The 21898-nt window shown below is 38.7% G+C and overlaps 2 protein-coding genes across 3 annotated transcripts in view; both read left to right on the forward strand.

Moving 5' to 3' along the window:
- Positions 1 to 4654: 4654 nt before the first annotated feature.
- Positions 4655 to 21898, forward strand: part of LOC148948920 (elongin-C-like) — a 40765-nt gene continuing 23521 nt past the window's right edge. Inside the window, exons 1-2 of one of the 2 annotated variants that reach the window (XM_089094836.1) lie at positions 4655 to 4778; positions 10189 to 10218. In XM_089094836.1, coding sequence (XP_088950962.1) covers positions 10198 to 10218 — 21 coding nt within the window. In that variant the 5' untranslated portion in view covers positions 4655 to 4778; positions 10189 to 10197. Of the gene's footprint in view, positions 4785 to 10177; positions 10219 to 21898 lie in introns of both variants that reach the window. The other variant, XM_089094837.1, reaches the window with a different exon arrangement.
- On the forward strand, positions 6334 to 8885 carry LOC148948921 (uncharacterized). Its single transcript, XM_089095056.1, has 2 exons — positions 6334 to 7779; positions 8805 to 8885. The coding sequence occupies exons 1-2, from the start codon at positions 6334 to 6336 to the stop codon at positions 8883 to 8885; spliced, it is 1527 nt and encodes a 508-aa protein (XP_088951182.1).

Raw genomic sequence — 21898 nt, forward strand, 5'->3', positions numbered from 1 at the left:
AATTAGATAAACAATCAATGCAAACAAACATACAATAGATATTAATGTAAATGAACAAATAAACTTAAAATGAGTGAAACTTAAATTGAATATGCAAATCTAGCTTGAAAAGAACAAAAATTACTACAAACAAGAGTTTGGGCATTGCCTCCTTCTCTCACTGTAAAAGTCTAAAACCTACTGCGTCATTGGCGCTTCACTGAAAACTATATGCGTATTGAACAGTCTTGGAAAGTATAAACAATATGAAATTGAATATTTGATGTATAATGATATTAATTGTTGAAAGATCCATCATTTCAAGAATTTATTTCACTTTAATTTTATTTTTATTTTCAATGCTGTAAGAACTGGAAAAGATAATATTTTTAATATAATTTGTTTTCAGTTACGAGCCAATGACCCAGTAGGCTTTTTGTTTTTATTTACAGATCAGGAAGGGGGCAGTATCAAAAATCTGGTTTGTAGTGAAACTATATGCGCCATGAACAACTTTAGAAAAAAACTAATAAATTAAACTGAAAATTTTATGTATAATGATATTAATTGCTGAAAGCTCATCAGTTCAAAATTTTACTATAATTTTAATGTTTATTTTCAATACTAATCACAAAAGAAGATATTTGTAATAAAATTTGTTTTCAATAAAGCGCCAATGACGCAGTAGATTTTAAACTTTTACAGTCAGAGAAGGAGGCGATGCCCAAAATCTTGTTCGTAGCGATTTTTGTTCGTTTCAAGCTTGATTTGCACATTCAATTTATGTTTTTAACTTAAACTTTTAAGAAATGGGCTGATTATGTTTTGTTGGGGAAGATGATAATGACCTGAAATTATAGACCTACCTGTTTCACCCAACTCAGAAGCTATTTTCCTCCGTAAATCGTCCTTCTTATTTCATTTGTATAAAGCATGACTTGTATCATACAAAAATTGATGAAAAACCACCAGATTTTGACCCTTTTGAATCTTTAGAAATAGACATTTTTGGCAGTTTTAAAAAGTTTGCTAATCCTAATCCAAAACACAGAATAAACCGATTGGTACCATGGAAATATTTCGAACAAAATGCTATCTCAAAAGCCGATCTGTACTATGGGAAAACCGACCGGTTTTCCCATAGTAGTCCCCGAAGCCGCGCCACGCCGAAATGACGGCGGCGAATGTGTGATTCAGTATCGGCGGCGGCGCGCCGCCTATTTTCGCCCAGCGGTGCGCCCCGGCGCGCCGATTTTTCTAATTAAAAATAATAATAAAAATTCCACTTCACCAAGCACGTTCAACCTCGATTTTAGTAAGGATTTTTAAATGATTGGCTAAAAACATACAAGAACAATATGACAAAACAAGAATTTTTTGGGCCGTGCGGAAAGTGTTTATGTTCACCGTCGATCAGACCAAGTAGAATTCTCATTTTTAGCCACTAGACCCAGGGAAACCTATGTTGTGTTTATGTTTAACATCGCATTGTTCCTATAAAATCCCGTGTTTAGTCATTTCCTTCTTGTTAATTATTTCGTCTAATGTTATTATAAATTTAAAAGTTTGAAGTTAAAACACCTCCTTTTCATCAAATACACAATAAAAGGAAGTGAAAAAAAAAACAACAAATAACAACATCAAAAAAACACTTTAAACAAATCAGATAACAAGGCTTAAAGACACTAACGATTTTTAAATCAGCGGTTACATCACTTCAGTTACAATTGATGTAACAAAAGTCAGTTTGTTCACTCTGCCTGGAGTCGTTGATGTTTTTGCAGTCACTATCAGTCCTGTCTTGCTAAAAAGCCGTTTAGCTGGGGCACATGTGGCTGGTAAAGCCAGAACTTGACGAGCGTAAACTGCCACTCGCAGGATCTGATACTAGTACTGGACCTTGGGGTCCCACAGAATGCCGCAAATGGGCTTCTTCTTTGTATCTGCTGAAATAAGTTGTTTTATAAGGGAGAACAAACCTGCACCTTCACCATAGGGCTCCTGCGCACTACACTACAGGAGGAACTAAACTGCACCTTTACCCTCTTTTCTTATCAACACGGATTAACCCTCCGAAATTCTTTTCTGAAAGAAGTGGTCAATATAAAACGTTTCAAGTCAAAGTTTAAGGCTATTTCAACTTCAATGTGCTCTGCTAACTATGCAAAAAAAATGTAATTCATTTCTATAGATATATTTCTATACTAGCTCTAGATAACTTACCAAGCGGGAAACTACCACAAATCAGCATCGATAAATAAATGAAACCCAAAACGAACAAAAATAACAATAAATAACTGAGTCAAACTCAAAACGAGCAGAAATTAACATAAGTTGGGCTCAAAACCCCTATGCCTTCCCAAGGCCAGAACATAATTTTCACTTTACTAAAAAAATATAAATATTTTTACTTTTATAACTTTAATAAATCAAATAATATTAACATTTTGATTACTAAATATCAGTATATGTACATTAAACTGACAATGCATATTCATTTGTATTTTTGTCAGTAAAGTACAAATTATGTTCTGGGCTTGGGAAGGCATAGGGGTTTTGAGCCCAACTTATGTTAATTTCTGCTCGTTTTTAGTTTGACTCGGTTATTTATTGTAATTTCTGTTCGTTTTGGGTTTCATTTATTTATCGATATAATTTGTGGTAGTTTCACGCTTGGTAGATTATTTGACTTAAATTTTGCTCATTTTTGGTTTAATGGAGTTGTTTACTTTTCTTTGAAAAAAAAATTATTTTTTTGAAAAAGTTTTTTTAGTTAATTTCTGTTCGTTTTATATTGACATAGTCTTTTCAGGGAAAAAGAAAATCATACTTTAAATCTTTTCATTTTTTTAGGAATTTATAGTTTGGCCTGCTATTTGTATGTTGGAAAACAATTTTCAGCAAAATTTAACAACATAGACTCTTATAAAAATCTGGACACAAATAATAGTGTTTAATTTTGTTTCATACCTCCTCTAGTTGACCTGAAATGGAAAACTTGATAAAATACGCACAAAAATTTGTTTACTTTCTTTGATAGCTTGGATACACTTACGCTATTTTAATTTGGTCAAATTTTAAGAGCAGAAGAAGCCCTGAAAGTTTGAACATAATACCCTCAGTCGTTCTTGGGATACTGCTGAGATGCTTTATTGGGAATTAGCATAAACATAGTGCATTTTGATTTAATCTTATGGCAACATTTAGTTTTTAAAAATAAAGTCAAATGGGAGGGTGGGGGTGAGAGGGGGATTGAAGTTCTTCCAATCCTTCTTAAGCGCGAATAAAGACATTATCCTTTTCTATTTTCAACCAAATAAGCCCTGTTTAAAGTACTCATGACAATATCTTCAGTAAAAAAAATTGCGGTCTATAAAAAGGTAACAACAACAAAAAGGATACATTATACCCACGTCAATCTCTACTATAAAAATGTCAAGCCTTCCAATCACTTTTGATTATTAAAAAGGGCACTAGGCTTTTCGATTTCCAATCTAATGATCCCTTTTTGAGTTTCTACGACAACACTTTCTACAAACAACTTATTTGCCCCCATGGCATAAATTAAAACCTTTGCCCTAAGGTCTGTTAGTGTGGTTGTCATCCTCTAAGACCTAATTTCCAGAACTTTCAACTAAGTTAAACAAAATGGCTATCTCAAAATTTTGATTGGATGTGTTTCGGGAAATGGTGGGCGTGGAAGGGGTGTTAGTTGCCTTCCATTCATTTTCGATTATTAAAAAAGGCACAAGCCACTCCAATCTCTAATTGAATGAGCCCTTTTCAAATTTTCTACGACAACTTCTTCGATATGAAATGCCCTGTTCTAAAGGAAAAAATAATAAATAATACATTTTGCCAACATTGTTCTTATATACCTCCAGGGCATAAATACAAAACCCTTTCCCTAAGGGTTGGGGGAGAGTAACCTCCTCAAAAAACATATTTTCTCTCTGGACATCAGTTACTCTGAACAAACTGGCTATCTTAAAATTTTGATTGGATGGAAAGGGTGGGCGTGGAAGGAGTGTGGGCTGCCTTCCAATCACTTTCGACTATTAAAAAGGGCACTAGTTATTCCAATTTCCAATCGAATGAGCCCTTTTTGAAGTTTATACGAAAACTCCTTCGACACTATTTACCCTGTTATGGAAAAAAAAAAAAAAAAAAAATAATACATTTTGCCAACATTTTTCTTTACTTAGATATCTCGATTGCGCTGCCTATGACAACATCCTGAAGTGCCTAATGCTCTTTTACCTACCTCTTTTCATCGGAAAAATCAGAAAGAAAAATGAACAGAATTTTAAAGTGGAAGGTAGAATTTTTGTTTCAAGAAAAATTTCTTCTTCTCCTTCTTCTTCTTCTTCTATGAACCGATATACATGGCGAGCCCAAGATTACAGTATTTATTTTTAAGAAACAGATTAGCCGGGATGACGGTTGAAGCCCGGAGGTCGATATCGATAACCAAAAAAGAGAAAAAAAAAACGGCGGCGTATTAGTGCCGCCGCCGCCAATAGAATCAGCGGCGGCGTCAGCGCGCGGATGCACGTTCGGCGGCACGCCGTCGTTTTTTTTTCGGCGGCACGCCGCTAATTTTCGGCGCGGCTTCGGGGTCTATCCCATAGTATCTATCGGTTTTTTAGCTTTTTCCCATATGTCTATAACAGGCATAAAGAAGAAAGTAAAAAAGTGTTTTATTAAGTTGCAGCTCTGTTAAAGAAAAGAATATAGACAGAGAAGACTGAGAGATTCTTACTTAGAAGAAATATAAGATTTAATAATTTAAATTGGACAAATTCAGAAAAGAAGAAGAATATTAAAAATAATTGTGTTAGAGAATTCAAAAATTTTGTGAAAACAGGACTATCAAGTGAAGTTTTCTTGATTATTTTTATTTATATAAAGTGGGGAATTTATCTCAACCATGATCCCAATGAAATTACCCCCTGAGAAGGGAGATACTAATTACCAAATGATAGGCACCATCTCCCCATTACCAAGTGACCTTTCTGAGGACTCAGACTCCAATGAAACCATGGTCACTGTCCACTCTGAGGACTCAAATCTCCATGATGATGGCTTCAAAACAGTCACTCCTAAAAGATCCAAGAGAAAACGGTACACCAGTTTCTCCCCATTAAAGACAGTTTCTACTACACCCCCATCTTTTTTGGAAGAAGAGCACTTCATCCACATTCTGCCTACCTCTCCTGAAACCATGTTCCAAATAAAAAACATCCAAACAATTAGACTTGAGCTCTTCAAATTCCTGAAAATTAATTTCAACTTCAACATCAACAGAGATGGTTTAATCTTAATATCTATTCAAGCAGGCTTTGAAAATGCAAAAACAACTCTTTTGTCACTTAACTCCCTTGGAGGCATTAAGGTCCAGTCAAAGCAATGGATTCGCCCTCCCCCTGCCCAAACAAAAATTGTTATATACAATATCCCTAATGGTATTCCTGAAACTGACTTAAAGGATGGCCTTATGAACTGCAAAGGCCAAAAAATATCAGTATCAAAAGTCACCAGACTTGGAAAACCCAACAATGATGGCATATACACGTCTAAATCCTACCTTTTCACCCTGGACTCCACCCTAGAGAACTTCAGTGAACCTATATCCCTATTTGGCCAGATAAAGCCCTACAAAGAGTACAAGGCTAAGCCAATACAGTGTGAAATATGTCTGATAATGGGTCACACAAAACAACACTGCAAAACAAACCTGAAGAGGTGCAACCTATGCCAAAACATCCATCCTCCAAACACAGCAAACTGTGCAAACAAGAAATTATTATGCATTAATTGCAAAGGCCCCCATTCTTCTGACAACAGATCTGTATGCCCAAAATACAAGGCAAGATCAATGGCTCTCAGGTTGTCTGAAAAAGAAAACATCCCATTTCAGTTTGCAAAAATTAAACTCATGGTGCACAATGCAGATACACCTGAAGTCTCTGAACCAAACACACAACCTAATCAAAAAACTCTACAGCAAAAAGCTACAAGGACCAAACCACAACAAACATTCCCTGGAATCAAGACCTTAGACTTTCCCCCCCCTTCCAGCCAGAGACCAAGACCCTGAATCTTCTATAAGTAAACCTGCAAAACCAACCTCATCAAAATTGCCAAAGGAAATATCAGAAGAAAATCCAAATCTACTTACAAACTTATGCCTTTACATATTCAACAACAACTCACTCTCCAGAACATCCCTCACAAAAGATCAAAAATCCTCAATTCTAGAAGAGATGGCTAATACATACTTCCCAAAAAATCTTAAGGACACAGCCAACACTAATTTCAGAACTATACTTAATAAACTAAATCTATCTATCAATGGCTAACCCTCAGTTACCTCTATCCTCCTCAATTTTGCAATGGAATGTGAGATCATTAAATGACTATAAGATCACTGACCTTCTTAAGTATACTTCTTCACACAACATAGACATACTATGCCTTCAAGAAACCCATTTAAACTCATCAGTTAATCTAAAAATTCCTGGTTATGATGTCCTAAGAAAAGACAGATCTTCCAATAGAATTGGTGGTGGAGTTGCAATCCTTGTACTATCTCACCTCAAATTCTGTGGTATAAGCCTCCCTGATTTCAGTCATGACATTGATGCAATTGGTGTAAAGTTGTGGCTGGCAAACATGGAGGTCACTGTTATTAATTTATATAATCCAAATGGCAATAACAGTGGATATGATTTTTTCAATTTTATTTCTAATAATTTCTCAAATTCAAATCTAGTGGTTGTTGGGGACTTCAATGCCCATAGTTCTATCTGGGGTTCTTCATCTCAAAATAATGCTGGAAAATACATAGAGGAATTCCTCACCAATTTTACCGATATAGTACTAGTGACTCCTAGACACCTAAAGACCTACTTCAGCAAAAGAAGTGGGAGTTATTCAACTATTGATCTTCAATTAGTCTCATCAAGTTTAATAAATAAAACTACTGTCAACAGAATAGACAACCTCCTAAGTGACCATTTCGCCATATGCACAAAAATTGGTGACCCAGCCATCATTGACCATTTCATTTCCCACTATGTGCGGCAAAAAGCAGACTGGCCTAACTACTCCCACATTCTCTCAAACCATGACTACTCTTCACTCTCCACTGATCCAAACCAACTCTCCAAAAATCTCACATCACTACTTCTTGATGCTGCAAAACTTACCATACCCCAGTCCCAATGCCCTAAAACACTGAAAAATTACAAACCCCCTAAGCCATGGTGGACATCCTCTTGCCAAGAGGCTTGGCACAATAAAAGGAATGCCATCAGATCCTTCAAGAGAAATCCATCCACTGGAAAATATATTGCAAAGCTACAAGCAGAGGCAAAACTTAAGAGAACAATCAAACTTACAAAAGAAGAGGCTTGCAAAAACTTTCTCTTATCAGTGTCCCACAAAACGCAAGAGTCCAAGATTCATAAATTCCTAGACAAGATGTGTGGCAAATTCTCCACACAGAACCCCTTCCATTACCAGCTAACTCTAAATGGTCAGCAGCTGGAAACCAATGAAGAAAAGGCTAAATTTTTAGCAGATTTTTATGAGAAGAAATTCAAAAACACCCCTCATAATCCACCTCAGATCAGCCTAACACCCCATTTTGACTTGCCTGGGTCCCAGTATCTACTCCAAGATCTTACAATGATTGAGCTGAATAAAGCAATCAATTCAATCAAACCCAAAACATCTTGCAGCCACGACCAGATCTATCCATCTTTACTCCAACACCTTCAAATAGAGTTTAAAAAAGTACTCTTATCTCTCTTCAACACTGCCTCGAGTAATTCCTCTTTACCATCTGCTTGGAAAACATCACTCATCATCCCCATATTAAAACAAAATAAACCCAAAGAGGACCCCAACTCCTTCAGACCCATTATGATTACCCCAGTTCTGGGAAAATTATATGAGAAGATAATCCACTCCCGATTGTATTGGTCGGCTGAGTCTAACCACCTCATCCCACATACCCAAACAGCATTTAGGAAATATCATTCTTCCATTGATGCATTTGTTCGCCTAACCAATGCCATATCTGAGTGTCTGAAAGGCAACCAAATCCTGGTTGCAGCCTTCTTGGACTTCCAAAACGCATATGATAATATCCAACATCCACTCCTACTGCAAAAATTATCAAAAATGGGTTTTCCAATACCTGTAGTGAATTTCTTTAAAAGTTACCTATCCGAATGCTCTTTTGTTCTCCAAGTAAATTCCTACATCACTTCTAAAAAGTCTGTCTCCAAAGGCCTTCCCCAAGGGGCTGTCCTCAGCTGTCTCCTGTTTTCACTATATTTATGGGATCTCAACCTACCCCAAACAAATATTCAGTTTGCAGATGATATAGTCCTATGGTCTACCTCAAATGATTTTGAACTAGCCCAATCCAAGTTACAAAAGTCGCTTTATGCCTTTGAATGTTTCTCCAACAATTCATGCATACCCACCTCCCCATCAAAATCAGCTATAGTACAGTTTCATAACAGGAGAAATCCCCAATCTGCCCTACTAACCCTAAATGGTGTTGTCATCCAAGAGCAACAACACATCAAATATCTTGGCCTCACTCTAGATCAAAAACTAACCTTCAGGCTCCACATTGAAAATGTGAGAATAAAATGCCTCAGGAAAATGCGTATCTTACAAAGGCTACTCAATACCCCTTTGGGTTGCCATGAAAAAACTCTAACAAATTTCTATAAGACTTATATTAGATCTCAGATTGATTATGGACTAATTGTATATGGCTCATGCTCAAATACCCTACTATGCAGTCTGGAGACTGTCCAGAATACTATGATCCGAGCTATACTTGGCCTCAGGAATCACACCAAAACCAACTTCCTCCTCAGTGAAAGTGGTCTCACCTCTATTACCATGCGTAGAAACATTCTACTTGCCCGCTACTTTACAAAAATTGAAGGTAACAGTTCCCATAGATTACATGACTGGCTAAGAAACCCTGGAGCTTTTAGGGGCCTTGCACGGGACTTTGCAACCACCCAAATGACCTACCACATACCTTCATCTTCTTTATTTCAAATATACCCCCGGATACCTTCCTGGGCTAACCACTACCCAGAAGTGAACCTTTTGTTTGCGCCAGCTATTAAAACAGACCTTTCCCTTGCCTATGTAAAATCATTATTTCATGAATTAGAGTCTCAGAGATATATCCACCACCTCCCAATTTTTGTGGATGGCTCAAAAACAGATTCCAGGACTGCTTGTGGAGTCCACTTCCCATCTTTAGGTATAGCAGCTGCTGAAAGGCTCCAAAATGATGTGAGTATCATGACAGCTGAAATAGCTGCCATCAACATTGCATTGGAAACCATTATAAAGATGCCAAACCCCCCAAGAAACACCCCGCTTATAATTTATTCAGACTCAAAATCAGCCCTTGCCTCAATATCACCAGAACATTCAGACTACCCAGACAATGATACCTCCACCACTCTTGTACTATTGAACCAACTACTTAAACAAGGTATATCCACAAAATTCCAGTACATCCCAAGTCACATGGGTATAAAAGGGAACCACAAGGCAGATGAAATAGCTAAATCTGCCCTTCAGCTTGAAATAATTTCTGGAAGACCTATCCCAGTAAGAGATGTAAACCATTGGCGCCTAAAAAGTTATCTAACAAACCAATGTCCACCAAACCTTTCTCCATTTACATCCCGGAAAGACTCAAAGATGTACCACAGAATACGATCAAATGCTACTGGCCTTAACAGCCAAACTTATCTCTATCAAAACACAACCATTCCAACAGTAATCAGCCCTCTTTGCCGCCTATGTCAAACCTATGATGAGACCATCAACCATGTTCTCTTTGGTTGCCCTGTGGCAACTCTCAACCATAAAAAAGAATGGCTAACTTTATCTGCTATACTCAAGCGCCTCAAGCTAACCCCTAATATTGACCAACTAACACACAGGAGACACTCTTCAACTGATGATGCTGAATTGTTCAAAGCTGTCTTTAACTGCCTAAATATAGGTGGTTTCATCAATGATTTATAAAGCCTATTATTGAATAATAATAGTCTAATCTCTATATTTGATTTCCCAGGACACCCCTGACATAATCATACAATACGAAAAAGGTTAAATGGATTCATCCGAAGCCTATAATTGAAGAAGAAGAAGAAATTCAACATGGCTGGAGAAGACCAACCTGTTAGTTCTATATCTTCAGACTTTTTTATTAGCCACAGAGTAGGCTAGATTAATTTTAAGACCATTTGAAAGGCTCTGTAGGCTAGGCTGTCCTCCTAAAGTTTTGATCATTTTTTGGTTTCTTAGGCTATTTCTTGAGAAATTTATTGAACTTGTCTTTGTTTGCTTATGACTTATCTTCAGATGCCCCTTGTACAGGTCTAGAAATACCATTGTTCTTGAAGTCAATGTAAAATTCTAGGGTCTGGGGCTTTTTGCTAGGCCCAGGGTGAGCAATGTTTGACTAAGTTGTTGGTTCTGTAAAATTCTATTTTAGCTACTTTTGGCTATCTTGGGAAGGAGTTTGGTTAGGAAATTGAAACTTTTAGGGATAGACCTACAGGCTAAAGTATGTCCCGGGAAGGTATTTTGAAGTACCTACCTCCACTCCTTCTCCCTCTAGAGGGTCCTGACCTTTGATGACCTTTAAAAACCTGTGTCTTATAAAAGTGAAACCTTGTAATATAGATCTTCTGCTTAAAATGAAGTCCAACAAATTGTTTTCAGCTTCACAACTTTGCTCAATCCTGATTTATAGAGTTTTAAAGATATGCAAATACATTTCCTAAATTTTGAAAATTAACATTGATATTGCTTAAAATACTACTCAAATAACAGGAATTGCATTTTCAGAACTAAAGCCAGAAAAAAAGAATCTTATAACTGAAAATTAAGGTAAAATGCTGTTTTGTCAAAATTTCAATAGGTATAGACCTGTCATGTAGTCAAATTTCAGGATCCTCTAGAGAGAGAAGGAGAGGAGATAAGTACTTCAAAATACCTTCCCAGGACATATTTTAGCCTGTAGACCCATCCCTGAAAATTTTATTTTCCTAACCTCACCCCTTTCCAAGATAGGTAAAAGTAACTAAAGTAGAATTTTACCGTTGGTTCTTTATACTCTGAGCACAAGAAAAGTGGGTAAAATTTGGTAATTTTTTGCAGTTCATATTGTTGACTTACAAATAAAGTAAACATACCACTTGATGCCTTTTTTATGCTCTCTAAATATAATAGGCTAATTGTTTTTGTAGGAAATGAATTTTACCCCCACCCCTAGATATACCAGTTCAGAGTATATATATGCACATTAGGGGGGGGTAAATTTTATTTCTGATGTAAATGACAAGTAAGTTTAAACTTTATCCCCACCCCTCACTAATGTGCAAATAAGCCTATAGGCCTACCCTGCATTGGTATATATAGGGGTGAGGGTATAATTCATTTCCAACAGAAATGATAATTATATTTGGAAAGAACATAAAAAAAGGCAGTGAGTGGTATGTTTACTTTAGGCTATTTGTAGGCCTATGTAAGTCAATAATATGAACTACAAAAATTTACCTAAAATTCTAGCTTAGCTACTTTTTGCTCTCTTGGAAAGGATTTAGGTTATGAAAATAAAGTTTTAGTAATGAATTCAGGGCCAAAACATACTCTAGGAATGTATTACCAATATTCTATATAAATCCTCTTCTGATTTCTAAGTCTTAGAAATTTCCTCACTTGACAGGCCTATTTAAATTTTTACAAAACAATATTTACCTTAGTGTTCAGTCATCAGCTCCTTTTTCTCTGGTTTTAGTTCTGAAACCTATTGATTTTAGTTAGTAATTCCTATTATTTGAGTAGAATTTTAAGCCATATCTATGTTTTTTGTCTAGATTTAGGAAAATGTATTTGCTGATATTAGAAATCTCATAAATTGGGATTAAGCTAAGTTATGAAGCTTAAAACAATTTTGTTGTACTTCATTTAAGCAGAAGATCTATTTCACTTTTATAACACAAAGATTATCAAAGGTCAGTGCCCTCTAGAGGCTGAAAGAGTGGATGTAGGTACTTCAAAGTATCTTCCCTAGACATACTTTATTTGTAGACCCACCTCGGAAAGTTTCATTTTCCTAACCTAACCTCTTTCCAAGATAGTTGCAATTACCGCTCAAGTGACGGGGCTTGCACCAGATGCACTAGACAAACATATACGCCATACAGTCAGAAGTGAGCAAGACAGGCAGAGACGCAAACTTAACGTCGTCGGATACGGGATTCCGATCCAAGCAAGTGACGAAGACTTCCTTGCCAAATACTTCCAGGATAACTACAAACTAGCGACCAAAGTCTTCAACATGAAAAGACTACCAGCCTCGGCCCCCACGGCCGGACAACCTCTGCAACACCCACCAGTCCTATTCACGGTAGCCAGCTTCACTGACAAGAAGCTTATCCTGGATGCGTCCTACCAGTGTAAAGACCCGATTCAATTCTATGGCGACAGCTCCAAAGAAGATTGCAATGCTAGAAAAGCCTTGTTGGAAGAGATGAAGAAAAGACAGGCGAACGGAGAAACAGACCTAGTGATAAGAAAGGGCAAAATCACAAAAACGGTCAAACTTGAGCAATTCCGATGGAGAGCTGCTCAAGCATGCAGGAATAACCACTACCTCCAACCGTCTCGTCCCCCTTGTAAATAGTTCATGTGTGAGTGATAATAACAATGTAAATGCAAGTTTGTGTAAATGTATGACTAGTGAATTAACAGTTACGTCCCCATGCCCTTCTGCCTCGTCCCTCATTAGCAGCTCTGTGTACCTAAGCTGCAATTCACCCACTTCAACCGAAAGCGATAATATTAGTGAGCAGAATAAAAAGTCGACCAGACACACCCGAAAACTTGTGAACATTATGACAGCAAATGTTGATGTTATTACCCACAAGATGCCGGAACTGGCAACAGTGCTCCAACTAAGTCAGATAGACATTGCAACTCTGACAGAAATTTGCCCAAGAACTCAAGATTTCAACTGACAGAAGACTCAATCTGCCCCTCTGGATACAACATCTTCAGCAATCTGTCTGATCCAAACTGCAGAAGAGGAGTGGCTGTTCTAGCTTCCAAGGAATTCCAGGTAAAAGAAATTTCTGTCCCAAATTCTTACTTACCTTGGGTTGAAGCTACATGGGTCTCCCTGTCCCTACCTAACGAAATGTTTGTCCTAAGCTCAATTTACAGGAGCCCCAGCAGCCCTTGCCAGCTGTCCTCTGAAAGAGCAATTGCCGAAATGACACAATTCATACTATGCAATTACCCAAAGGCAACCCTGCTCATGACAGGGGACTTCAACCTACCAAATGTGTCTTGGGTAGATGGCCAAGGTATGACCAAGTCAAGCCTTGAACAAAACCCATTAGTACAAGCCCTCTCCAACAACTTTCTATGCCAAACAGTAACTATGCCCACAAGAATGCACCCAGGACAAAATCCCTCCATACTGGACCTAGTCATAATAAATGACCCAGAAAAGGTGATCAACACACACACTCTCAGTCCAATTGGCTAAAGTGACCACATGCCAGTTCTCTCATCTATTCAACTCAACTCCAAACCATCAAAATATACCAAGCAATCCTTTACAAATTACAAGATGATGGTGGAGGAGCTGTTAGATGCTAACCTGGAAACACTTATATCAGAAGATGTCAAAGCCTCATGGCTAACTCTAAAAAAGACCTTACTAGAGAGCCAAGCCAAACACACCAGCATAACATGGAAAAAGAAACCCAAAACTCTACCTTTCCTCACCCCAAAAATCAAGAAACTACGCAACAGGAAGAAAAAACTTTGGGAGAAGTACACAAAACAAAAGACTACAGCTTTGTACGAGCAGTACAAAACTGCAAGGAACCTCCTCAGAAAAGAAACTAGAAAACTGACCTCAAACTACAAAGAACGACTGGCCAAAAACGTTAAGGAAAACTCAAAATTATTCTGGAAATACATCTCCCATAAGAAGCCAGGCAGACACTCCATACCAGACCTGGTAAACAACAACTCTTTATCCTCTTGCCCCTCTGAAAAAGCAAACCTGCTTAATCAGCAGTTTGCCTCAGTGTTCTCCATGGATGAACCCCAATCAACCCCCCCACCAGCAGAACAGGCTCACACTCCCTTCCCGATGGTACACTCACCAGTCACAATCAAAGAAGTAACCAAACAGCTTAAGGACCTCAATCCCAACAAATTGACAGGACCTGATGGTCTCAGCCCACAACTGATGAAGGAATTAAGCCCTGCAATATCAGCCCCACTGGTAAAACTATTCAATCTGTTGCTGGCACAAGGAAAGCTTCCAGGGGACTGGAAGAAGGGACTAGTCATCCCAATTCACAAGAAGGGTAGCAAAACTTCTGCAGCAAACTACAGACCTGTCAGCCTTACATGTGTGGCATGCAAGGTCATGGAGAGAATCATAAACAAGTGTATCATTAACCATCTTGAGGCCAACTCACTTATCAGCAGTAGTCAGCATGGTTTTCGCTCAAAGAGATCGGTGGACACAAACCTTCTTGAGTCATATAGTCTTGTAACTGACCTACTAGAGAGAGGATTACCTGTGGATATAATATTGTTGGACCTAGCTAAAGCATTTGACAAGGTTTGTCACCGATACCTCATTCACAGGCTACTTACTCTATCTCTTAGTCCACAAGTGGTCAGTTGGACTGAGGACTTTCTGAGGGACAGAACACAGCAAGTGAAAGTGACAACCAGACCAAACAGCCATGTCCTTTCTGACAAAATCAAAGTAACTAGTGGGGTTCCCCAGGGCAGCGTCCTGGGCCCCACCCTGTTCAACATCTACATAAATGAGCTACCCCTCATCACCAGCAACAAAACCACCCTATATGCGGATGATTCAAAACTCATAGGTCCTGCCAACACCTCTTCTTCCATCCAATCCCTCCAAACTGATCTCAACCACATGTGCTCTTGGGTCAAAAGATGGCTGCTGGAATTCAACGCAGAAAAATGCAAGGTAAAACACTTTGCACACAAAAACCCCAAACATCAGTACCTCATGACCCAAAATTCTGGAAGTCACCACACAATTGAGCCTGTCCAGGAGGAGAGAGAACTTGGCGTCATCGTTGACTCCCAGTTGAAATTCAGCTCCCACTCACAGAACATCTCAGCCAATGCTAGTAGAGCCCTAGGCATCATCAAACACAGCATCACCAGCAGGAGTAAACACGTAATCACCAAACTCTACAAAGGATTAGTAAGACCTAGACTGGAGGTGGGGACGATACTGGCCACCCCTTGATTCAAAAAGGATAAGGCAGTTCTTGAGCAAATCCAACAAAGGGCCACTAAGATGATTGCCGGCATGGAAAACAAGACATACAGTGAATGGCTGAAGGAACTCAACCTCCCCTCCTTAGTATACAGACGGAAACGTGGAGACATGATCCAGGCGCACAAACTCCTCTCAATCAATCGAGAAAATGAGATCCTGGAGATTGACACCTCCCACAAAACACGAGGACCCTAGACGAATCCGCAATCATCACGCTACAACTGGAGCAAGATGCAATTTCTTCTTGAATTGGATCGTGAACCTCTGGAACAACCTCAAGGAGGACACTGTTGCTGCTGAATCAACAGATGCTTTCAAACGCCATCTGGATGCTGAGTGGAAATATACACGGTGGAAGTTTGACTGGGAAGCACCAGAATCTTCCACCAGAACTTAACCAACTACAACAGTCATCACAAGGAGTGATTCAACAGGATCAAAAGTCCTTATTTCACTCCAAGCTGTGATTTAAGGTAATAGTAAAAAAAAGCTAGACTAGAATTTTACTAAAAAGTGCTTTTAGCCTCATACCTTTGTTTAATCCCAATTTGTAAGGTTTTGAAAAAGTGCATTCTTTATCTATAGAACATGCCCTAGCCAAAGCTGGATTGAACCACACTTTTTGTATAGCCTACTGTTTAAAATATGGTCAGTCAGCCTGTTATCCAGAACAATCTGTAGACAATTTCTCTGGAAACATCTAGCAAATCTTTATCTTCTTTTCAGAGGGCCCATGCTTCAGAACTATATTTGCCCACTGTCATTACTGTAGCTTCCAGTATTCTATTCTTGGTTTGCAGACTGATTTTGCTATTCTTTAGGACTTTTTTCAGCTGTGATAAAACACCCTGATCCTTAGCTATTCTACTTTTAACATCTTCACTGCTCCCACCATCTTTACTAATAATACTATGAAGATAAGTGAAGCTGTCCTCCTGATCAATCTTTTTGCTACCCAATATCACCCTTTTATCTTCTCTTATTCCTAACCTTAGTAACTTAGTCTTCTTAATGCTATTTTTCAAAACTATTCTAGCACCCTGAACTTGCAAAACCTCTAAAAGTTCATTCATTTTGCTCACACTTTCATCTAGGATGCTTAAATCCTCAGCATAATCTAAGTTCAGGAAAATTTTTCCTCCCTATTTATTATGTGTTCTCCCATTGCCTTCCCTATGTTCCTTAAGACAAAGTCCATCAAAATGATCTGTATAAAGGAGGATAGAGCACAACCCTTCTTAACCCCTGGTTTAATACAAAACCAGCTCCTACTATCCTTTCCTTCCTTAACTGCAACAGTGTTATTCTTGTACATAGCACTAATCACTGTAATGTATTTGTCTGGTATACCATACATTGACAAGACCTTTGTTAAAACTCTGCTATCAACAGAATCAAATACTTGCTCATAATATATTAAAATAAGGACCAAATTTGTTTGATAACTCAGGCACTTTTCAATTATTAACCTAAGAGTGAAAATTTGGTTGACACATCCTCTACCCTTTCTAAAACCACACTGTTCTTCTCTTATAACTTGTCTACACTATCTCTCACTCTAAAATGTATCACATAACTAAGTAATTTGTTACCTACAGAGACCAGGCTAATGTCTTGATAACTCCTACACTCACTCTTATCACCTATCTTATTCAGTGGTTTAATTAGAGTTTTCCTAAAATTGCTAGATATTAGCCTGGGTTTTAGCACTTTCCTTTTTTCAAAATCAAATCCATAATCATAAGTAACTTATTTCTAGCCTCAGAGCAACTATGTTCAAGAAACTCATCTACCACAGTATCAGCACATAGGGCCTTATTTTTTTTATCCTTTTAGCACTGTTGCTAATTCTTCTTCACAAAACAAATCTTCCTTTACATCCAAAAAATCACAAACTTTTTCATTTTCCTCTCTATGCTTTCCTGCAAATCTATCTTTGTTTAGCATTTTCTCAAAATGTTCTGCCCCTTTCCCTTTAACTCTTTCTTTATAACTAATTCTAGCCCTGTTCCTATCTTTAACTGGGAGAAGTTTGGACTGACTACTCTTTCTCAATTTATTAACATGCCAGTACAATATTTTACTATTATGCCATCTAGATTCATCTTCCAGATCTTCAGCAATTTGATCCATGGCCTCTACTTCACACCTCCTTAGTTCATATTCCAATGCATTCTCTACTTTCTTTACATTCCTCTTGTTTTCATATGACCTATCAGTCAGGTAATTCTTGTACAAGCCCATTCTCCTCTACATTAAACTTAAACTTTTTCACTAATATTCCTAGCTGCATTCCTAACTTTCTTCCCTAAGACAACATCAGCAACTTCAAAAACTGTTTTCCTAAAATTATTCCATCTGTCTTCCATTTTGTCAATTTTTAAACTCTCTAGATTAGTATTCAACTGCTCATGGAATATTTCCCTCAAATTCTCTTCCTGGGGTCTACCAACATTTTTGGGACTCCCCCCCTAGAAAAAATTGGGTGGGGTGACCCTTAAAATTCTACTGAAGTAACTAGAATTACATTTTTCAAAGATTAAAGCCAATGAAAAAGAGAATGAATGCTCAGATTTAAAATAAACCATTTGTTTGTCAGAATTCAGATAGGCTAGGCTGGGTAGCCTATAGACCTGCCATGTAGGCTGTATAATCTTCCAATCCCTAAAAATAAGGAAAGAGAAGGCATAGTAGCTTGGCATTACTGTCCTGGAGCATATTTTTGGCCCTGGATTCATTCTTCTTCTTAAGTCCCATCCGTCCTTGAAGGTCGTCTTGGGGCCTCTTTCTTCGTAACGGCGTGGATGTGCCTTCTGTATGCTTCACGGTCTTTTGCTAGGCGAAGAAGGTCCGAGAGGCGGTGAGGTGCAAAGTTTTCCTTCCACCTTTTTGGGTGACGACCACGAGGACAAGAACCGTGAATTTGGCCTTCGAAGGTGATTTTTGGGAGACGGGACCGACTCATCCGTTGTACGTGACCAAGCCATCAAAGTTGCTGGAGCTGGATCTTGATGAGAATTGTTTGTTGTACTTTAAGGCGCTCGAAAAGTTCGAAATTTGAGATTCTATCAAGGTAAGTGATCCCGCCGATGCGGCGGAGGCACTTAGTTTCAAATGCTGCAAGTCGACGGTTGTCATTTACCTTCAGTGTCCATGTTTCACATGAGTAGATTGCGATGGGGGTGATCAGGGTATCAAAAAGTCGTGTCTTAAGCCGCAGAGACAAATCCTTGCTTCGCCATATGGGCATAAGGGCCTTGAAACTGGAACTCGCGAGGGCGAGACGTCTTTTGATGTCTTTTGATAGACTGTTGTCGCTGGTGATCAGACTACCGAGGTAAGGGAACTCGTCAACCCACTGGATACTCTCTCCATTAATTTTCAGGTCTGGCTTAACTGTATCCTATGGCTTTCGTGAGCAGCACATAACCTTTGTTTTTGATACATTTATGATCATTCCAAAAGAACTAGTGGCTTCGAAGACGTCGTTAAGAACGGCTTGTAGATCCTCGGGTGTTTCAGCCATTTCGTTGATATCGTCGGCGTAGGCTAGCTTATCTATCTGAACACCCCCTATATGTGCGCCACAAGTTGTCTCCACCAGGGATAAGACTGCTGTGAGGAAAAGGTTGAACAGCTCTGGAGACAAAAGGCATCCTTGAAGGACACCTGCGGAAGTCTGGAAACTGTCAGTGAGACCTTCACTAGTCATCACACGACTCCCAAATTTTGAGTACATATCCTTGATAAGATCTACTAGGTTTCGTGGGATTCCGTAATGGAGGAGTATATGCCATAGGCCATTTCTCCAAATAAAGTCAAATGCTTGCCTAAAGTCGATGAAGAGCTGATACAGGCCGTGACCGAATTCCAGATATTTCTCTAAAATTTGGCGAACAGTGAAAATTTGGTCAATGGTCGATCTCCCAGGGTGAAACCTGTCTTGGTATTCTTGGATGACTAAGGATGACACGGCTTTGATCCGTTGGAGTATAATCCGGGTGAAGATCTTGGCAGTTTGACTTGTTAGGCTAATAGGACGGTAATTATCACATACTGCCTTTGACCCCTTCTTGTGTAGTGGAACAATTGTGGCTTCGCACCAAGAAGTTGGGAAATGACTCTTTTGCCAGGCACTGGATACAATCTTGTGGAAAAGATCTATAAGTGGTTCACACCGGACTTTCAGCAGTTCTGCCTGTATCCCGTCCAGGCCAGGGGCCTTGTTAGTCTTCAGCGCTTGGATGGCATCTTCGACCTCAGAACGGAGAGGAGGTGGGCTGGGATCTGAGACAGTAACGGGCAAGAGGTCCAGGACAGCAGAGTTTGGAAAGATATCAGGATTAAGCTTTTCTTTGAAATGCTCCATCCATCTCGATCGGATACCTTCTGTGCTTTGTATCTGAGAGCCATTTTTATCTAGCAGTGTACAAAAACTGAGGCTTTTCTTGCTTGTTAGCTCACGAACTCTCTTATACATAAAGTATGAATCGCCTCTCTTAAAATCAGCCTCACACTGTTCACATTTGTCTTTAATGTAGGTGCGATGGGCTCTACGGGTGGCTTTTTCTACAGCACGCTTCAACTGCTTATACCTGTCCCTGCTGTCTCTGTCTGACCTGTTATTGTGTTTTCGTTTCTCAGTACATAATAAAATAATTTCATTTGTTATCCAAGGCTTTTTATCACCCTTTTTGGTTCCTAGGGCGGACATCGCTACTTTGCTGATGATCTTAGAGGAGTCTGTGACCAGTTTATCGATATCCTCTTTAGATAGAGTTACAGGAATATTAGAAAGAAGGTCCGATATTTTAGTAGACAGTTCATCGATGTAGGTTTGGCAACTTTGAGGGTCTTTGAGAAGATGTGTGTTGAAACGAGTGGGTCTATTATTTAGCTTTGAGGAAGATTTCAGGTGTATCTTTAGTGCAGACATGACCAGGGAATGGTCGCTGTCGAAATCGCCACCTGCGAGGGTGACAGTATCTATCACAGATGATTTCCACCGCCGAGAGACGAGCACGTAATCAATAAGATTACGGGTTTTTCCATCTGGCGAAGTCCATGTTGCCTTACGACGTTCTATATGTTTGAAGAGAGTATTGGTAATGGCTAGATCACTGTCTCTGCAAAATTCAATTAAGCGTTCTCCCCTCTTGTTAAGTCGTCCAAGGCCAAATTTACCCATAACATCTTCATTTCGAGCATAATCGTTACCAACAAGAGCATTGAAGTCGCCAATGACAACAATAAGGTCTTTTTTAGGAACTGCGTCAATTAGGCTTTGCAGTTGAAGGTAGAAATTGTCAGACTCTTCATCTGGTTTGCTGCAGTCAGGAGCGTAGACTTGTATGATCGTGATGTTGATCGGGGATCCCTTCATTAGTATCATAATCAACCGTTCTGACACAGGCGTTACGGAAATCAAGGATCTTCGTGCCTTAGTCGACATCAAAAAGCCAACACCTTGGTGATGGACGCCATCGGTTCTCCCAGACACTATCAGACTAGTGTTGCCGATCCTTTCTTCGCTGGTGCTAGGGAGATGTGTTTCTGAAAGTCCCACAATATCCCATTTATATCGGTTTAGTTCATTTAGGACAAGATCTATTGTGTCTTGTTTAGCAAGCGTCCTAACGTTCAGGGTTCCAACAGATAAAATAAATTTAGGAGAAAGCATAGCCTCCGGGTTTGGAGTTGTCAACACTGTTAAAGGGAGATTCTGGGTCGTCAGTTCGTCGGTTGTCCCGGACGCGGTAACTTCGTCGGTTGCCCCGGACGCGGTAAAAGTTTTGCTTAAAGTTTTTGTTGACTAAACTGCTTTCCAAGAAAGCAAGAACCCCTAAAGAAAATTTCACCCAAGTCTGCAGTCAATATATACAGGATTCCATAATTGATGTAAGGATAAGTTGAACATGCTATTTAATTCTTTTTTTGCAAGCTCTTTCTAGATATACTAATCAATTCACTTGCAAATGCACCTCCTCCCCACCTGATTGTCCCATAGGCCCTAACACTATATTTCTTTGTTACATTGATGTACCTTCTGGCTCTTATATTAACCTGGCTATCTTTAGTTTATTTGTAATTTTAATTATTTCTGTGTATGAACGAGAGTGTTATTAACCAAAATATTATTTGGATTTTTTGTGCAGTATAATGGAAGGAGACATGATAATATGATCAGTAAAACCATCCTGGATGTTATAAAGTAAGAATTTGTTGTTTTAATGTTTTCTTTTAGTTTTCTGATATTCCTTGGGTCTTAGGCTATATATGGAACTATTTGGGAGGGGTGCATTTTTGAGTAAATCAATTATTATATTTATAAAGAGTGTGTAAATAGGAATTCAGTAGTGTGATCACCTAATCCCTATATTAGTTGTGGAGTCTAGTATATATTGACAAAGTTTGCTTGCTGCTGACTTCAGATTATGAAGAACAATTCTTTACAATTATATTTGGAAATATGTGAGCAGGTTTTTAAAGGTATGTTAATTTTTT

Source organism: Artemia sp. Qi Xiang Cuo, chromosome 9 (assembly GCF_049724085.1).
Source record: "Artemia sp. Qi Xiang Cuo chromosome 9, ASM4972408v1, whole genome shotgun sequence".
NCBI classification, from domain to species: Eukaryota; Metazoa; Arthropoda; class Branchiopoda; order Anostraca; family Artemiidae; genus Artemia; species Artemia sp. Qi Xiang Cuo.